This window comes from Belonocnema kinseyi, chromosome 8 (assembly GCF_010883055.1).
Source record: "Belonocnema kinseyi isolate 2016_QV_RU_SX_M_011 chromosome 8, B_treatae_v1, whole genome shotgun sequence".
Taxonomy (NCBI): Eukaryota; Metazoa; Arthropoda; class Insecta; order Hymenoptera; family Cynipidae; genus Belonocnema; species Belonocnema kinseyi.
In genome coordinates this window covers 37,391,342-37,397,341 of record NC_046664.1, presented here as the reverse complement: position 1 = coordinate 37,397,341, position 6,000 = coordinate 37,391,342, and the positions used below count along the sequence as shown (strand labels likewise).

The 6,000-nt window shown below is 29.2% G+C and overlaps 1 protein-coding gene across 2 annotated transcripts in view; it reads left to right on the top strand.

Annotated features, from left to right (window-relative positions):
* LOC117178946 (proteoglycan Cow) overlaps positions 1-5,020 on the top strand; it is a 36,660-nt gene extending 31,640 nt beyond the window's left edge. For both annotated transcript variants that reach the window (XM_033370525.1, XM_033370524.1), the window contains exon 10: positions 3,769-5,020. In XM_033370525.1, coding sequence (XP_033226416.1) covers positions 3,769-3,887 — 119 coding nt within the window. In that variant the 3' untranslated portion in view covers positions 3,888-5,020. The remainder of the gene's footprint in view (positions 1-3,768) is intronic.
* Positions 5,021-6,000: the final 980 nt, after the last annotated feature.

Sequence of the window (6,000 nt, the reverse complement as noted above, 5' to 3'; positions counted from 1 at the left end):
AATTAATAATTAATTAAATTTTTTGACGTAAAATTAGTATATTTACCATCAAATGAGTCAAATATTATTATATGATGAAATTGATTAAGTTCTTTTGTTTTCCATTATTATTAAAGAACTCAAGGTTTTTCGATTTAATGTAGAGTTATAATCATCAAATCTATTGACAAGAAATGAATTTCAGTATGCACAAAATTGTAATATTTTTAAATTATAATAGTAAAATATGTGATACAATCTATTATGTTATTGATACTTGGATTCTGTATTAATAATAAATTTGATACAGAAATACATTAAGGACAAGTTTTCATAACATTCCAGCAAGAACTAGTTACTCAACTGCGCATGCGTCGCATTCGGCATCTAATTGGTTTCGCGCGAAGTTTAAAATGATAAACGAAGTTTTTTTTTTCTTTTTTATTATAAACAATGCAATTTCAACTTATAAAAATGTCCGTTAGGTCGAAGTGAATTAATAATAATAAAAATTAATTAAATGCGTATTCTGTAAATAATATTTAAAACAACCAGAAATATTAAATTCAAAAATTTTCATTTTTGTTTAAAAGTTGTTTGGTCTATATTTCTTCTTGAGTGATTTAAAAAAATAAAACGATCTAATTAATGATAGCACAATTTTTTGGCAAAAAATTATCTACAACCACCTTCTTGAATTTTTCAAGAAGTAATGCAATTGACAGAAAATTGAATTTATTTGCAGTAAAATGTTAATAGATCGTAAATCATAGCTTATTTCCCGATGATTTTCTTTGGAAGCATTCGAAAATGTCAAGTTGTAGGGAATCTTTTTGCGAAAAACTTTTTCTAAATTTGTTAAAAAGTTTCATAGGCAACATTTTTTCAAGAAATTAAAATTGTTGCTTAAAATATTTCTGGTTATCATTAATTTTTTTCATACAAAACAAACCCTTTCCTCGAAACTGATACCATCCACATTAATTTTACGATTTTCAAAAGCATAATTCAATTTTGTATTCTGAAACCTTTTCTTTTCGTGCCTGTAGTACGTTAATTTTAACTTAAAATAACTTACTTTTTAAATTCAAAATATTAAGGTGGCCTTCGAAAGGAGAGGACTATTCGATAGTTTCGTGTTTACTTATATTAAAATTCCATTTGTGAAATTCATGAATAGATTATAATGAGACTCATCGTGTACCGATCGGGCACCGATCGGGTTTCCCAATCGGGTGTCCCGACCTGGCGCTGACCTGGGCGTGTGTTTCATGCGTGGCCTGGCCCCGACCAGAACTCCCGATCGGGACCCGACCTGGACTGGTCTGGCCCCGATCGGGGCCAGTCCGAGATTTCTGCACGGGTTTGTCTAATTCACCTTTCATAACTTTCCCATCCCTCTAAACATATACACAGTAAGCTTCTTCTGACCTTCTTATCGTTGTTATTGTTTCACCCCCTATTTTTTTGTACAAATAATTTTACAATTTTTTAGAAATGAATAAAAAAAGTTTAATCCATATGCAAAGGTCTTTAAACACTAAAATTTCTTAATATTATTGTTTTTTTGTGTAAATGACAAATGCATTACGTGAAAGCAATACATATGACAATAAGACGATAGTAGGCTTCACTGACAATTTGAATTTTGTTTTCGGGCCTTTAATTATCCCCGAATAAAAAAAAAGATAAAATATCTTCTTTTTGCTATGCCATACGTCAATCGACAATCAAGACAATTATCAATAAAGGAATCTTGTATGTTGTTGCATCAACTTTGAATTATGTTAACGAAAACAGATTCAATATAAAAAACATAATTTGCAAATATTATAAATAACCATATTTCCGTTACTCTTCAATCAAATGTATTAATAATATAGGCTGACATGGGTCAATCGTGTCGTATCGAATCAAGGATTATTTTTCATTATTACGTAAACTATGAATTATAATCAATTCAAAATATGCATTTTTCAATTGAGAAACAGTTAATTAAACTAATTTTTTTCTCGAATTTGTTACTTTTCGAAAAAAGGTGGTATTTTAAACTTCTTTTATTTCGGGTGGTTATTAAGGTCCAGAAACAAAACTCAAATTACTTTTAAATTTTTAAAAAAACTATGAAGTATTTAAACGAAGTTTTTTATGACATCCTAGAACATTTTTTATGAGAAATTATGTTATGAACTGTGGAGGAAGCTAAATATCATTTTAATTAAAAGTTTTTAAAAGTTTAAGGGTCGTTTTATATAGCTACATATATTTTAGCTTTTAGAGGCTCATATTCTAACATTAAAGGCCGAAAATATGAAAGATATATAAAAAAGTACGTTATAAATTTTCAACACCCTATACAGGAGGGTGTTTTTTTCACTTTCAGGCGTAGTATTCTGAAAAACTTGGAGTAAAATTGTATTCTGTAATCCCTACCATCATTCTATTGTAAAAATAATTGCTTTTACGTAAGCTATTTCTAATTTTTACAAAAAATATGTATATGTAATACTTTTGAGCGTTTACAGGCCTTGAACCTCTTTCGTACTTATTTTTTCTCTCTAAAATATATTTCTTTTATTTGTATCTCTTTCTTTTCTCGTATAATGTCAGCATTTAAAACGATTTTGGTTCCTTCCAGCTTCCCCTTCACTATCATCACTACTAACTTTTTCATCTGTTGCAGCATTTTTTCTTTCTTTTCTTATTCCATCTTCATTATTTCTTCTAAATTTTTTTCTATTCTCATATAATTTCCAAATTTCCTACACATCACTTTTCCAAACTGGCTCAGATTTTATCTACTTATCTCTATGAATCCGAAGTGACCAATGTTTAAGAACAATGCAAGACATTTTTTGTTTTGTTTTTGTTTTGAAAATTCGACATTTTTTTGATGATAAAGGGAGAATTTAATACCAAAATCACCTCAAAAAACTTCCATTCCTATAACGTACATGAAGTAGATGGATACAATTTTGATTGATACAAATTTGTGTTTCAGGATTCTATGAACTTTATAAGGGTTGGTATGGAGAATCCACCCCAATTTAACGCGTACAATTAAAATAAATCTGTAAGGAGAGACTAATATGAAAAGTCGAAATGTTTTCGATGATCAATGCCTTGTTTCACGTATCAAAAGTATTCAAAGAAAGTTTTATCCCTCCAGCATATGTGAGACCCCCAAATCAACCTTTAATATTTCGTGGTTAGTTTAGGGTGTGTTCCGCATGCGATAGAAGGATAACACTTTTCTGTATACTTTTGTAATGAAATTCAGACATTTTTAATGAAAAAGTTTTGATTCTCCGAATTAGTGTGTTTTTATCAACTTTCTGAAACTTTAGGGGTTGATTTACGGTGGGTTTCACATGAACTAGAGCGATACAATTTTTTAAAATATTTTTGGACATGAAATTCTGCTATTCTCAGCGAAAACATTTCCAATATTTAAAAATTAATGCCTCTTAACAGTATTTTTGAAACTTTATAGATTAATCATCTAAAAAAATTGGGTTCCTTTCAGCTATTCCTTAAAACCCTCATCACTATTCTATCTTTATATGTTTTACTATTTGTTTCTTTTATGACTGATTCCATCTTCATTCTTCTAATTTCTCTTTATTCTCATGTAACATCAAAATTCCCTACACAAATTTCTTCCTCTTTTACTACTCATCCAACCTGACTCAGATTTGATCTATCTCTCCCTAAATTTCTTCAATTTTCTCTTTCACCATTCATTTTCACATATTTAAAAGTAACACAATTGTTTACTTTACTCTGCAGACGCTATTGTCAATAAAATAAATAATGGAGGCCTCAAGACGAACGGTGTGGACTTGGAAGACGACGAAGACTCAGTACAGGACCTAGAAGGCTCAGCAGATCAAACCTTAGACTTTTAGTTGCGTCCTAAAGACTTCACGATGCCAAGCACAGCCATTGGTCAATTTTCTCTTTGACTAATATAGTAGAGTAATATGTACCTAAATGACTGGCCTGGTGTATCGCTATTATAATTGGAGGTGTCTTGTAAAAAACACGCCTAACGACATCGAATCAACTTTCCTAAACTTCTTTTATCCCATGACAATTAACGCAAAGCGCTATTAGCAGGCTCTCACAAGAAAATCTTTCTTAACTCCAGTCTCTCATAGCAAATTGCAGCAGTATTAAAACCACGGCAAAATACAATATAAACTATAAGATTATATTACTTCTCCAAAGTATTTTTGCCACATTCCACTTAGAGCGATAAGAGTATCTTTCCATAGGGACAAGCACGACTAACAAACATTAATTTTTCTTTCTTTTCTCAATTAATAAATTACGTTGATTCTGCTGGGCAGCGTACTTATTGCATTTCTTCACAATAAGAGACGTATCTTTATGAAACCATTGATGATGGAATTTGGTAAAAAAATCCTTATATACAACTTTGAACACATGCATTTTGGCGCATTTTTTGTACCCGTCGGGATACCTCCATGCGCAACTTGTCTATAAATAATATAATTAAAAATATATAAGCATGTACAATTAGGGAATGAAAGTGAGTGTGAAAGGAAGCGAGTGATAAGTGATTTTATGAAAAACGCAAGGTTTGCGAACTTGCAGCGTATTATGCACTCCATGACACATACAAAATTACGCAATACCCCTAAACGTACAAGAAATACTCATTATGATTTCTAACTACTAGATTAACCCTGCTGTTTCCTTCAACTTTATGTTGCAATGATTGCCTTCAGGACATTCAAAACGACATCCATGCATATTTTCCTCAAAAAACTTTAAACTCAAAGATAAATTTCATTTCCAAAAAGTAGCTAAAGAACGAGCATTCGTCAGTAGCAGCTATCTAAGAACTTTTTAAACCTATTCTTGTACAACAATTTACTACTAGTAGTTCAGAGTGGCCGTTTTGGCCGAAAAAAATACCGGTCATTTCCCGATTCGAAAAAATTTGACGTGCTCAGTGAAATCCAAAAATTAAAACTATTAAAGCAAAATATCTTTTCATTTGAAGTAATCAAAACTGAACTGCAAATTAAAGCACTCAAAGCGGAACTCTTTTGAATTAAAAATTTTTTAAATTGATGTTTAGAAAATTCGTAATTCAGAAATTTATAATTCAAACGTTCAATCATTTACTTTAATTTAATTTTTATAAATTAAACAGTTCAAATATTTCTAGTAAAAATATAGGAATCCATATGCTATAATTTTTAATCTTCTAAATCTAAACTTAAGAATGAATCAATAATTTGGTGAATGTTGTTTTTAATTTGCGGTCGTCTCAAATTATTAACTATTGATCATGGACGACTGAAAAATCCCAAAAAATAAAATTCACGACACTGGAAAATTCTCGAAAAAGATATAATTCGAAATAGAAAGTTTCCGAAATTACAAAATGACCTAAAAGTTGTCATTTTTGACAGTTTATTAACGAATTTGGAAAATACAGATAATAGATCATTCAAAAAAAAAATTTGCAAATATTATAAAATATTTTATACTATAAAATTTATAACACATTTTATATTTCCCGAATAAAAACTATAAAACATTGTTTATTAATAAAATAATAAATAAAAATACGTTTATTTGACAAAATTATTTTTGATTTGATTTATTATAATATTATTAGTCTGTTATTAACACACTTTCTTAATTGTTTAAATTTAAAAAAATGTATATTGTTTGATATTTTATAATGTCGGCAATTCTGTTTCTGGAATTGTTTAATTCGGGGACTTTAAATTGTCGGTAAATTTATAAATTCGGGAATTTTCTATTTCAAATATTTTCTTTTGTCGGGAATTTTACGGCGTCTAATTATTTAATTGATGTTTATAAAAAAATAAATAAAATTTGGCAAAAACATAAAAAAATAACAAAATTTCAAATTGTAGAATTAGAATTGTAACGTTAAAAGTTTAAATTTAGCACTCTCGAATGTTAACGATTCCAGGCTTTCTATTTCAAACAATTTAGTTTTAAATTGCTTAATTT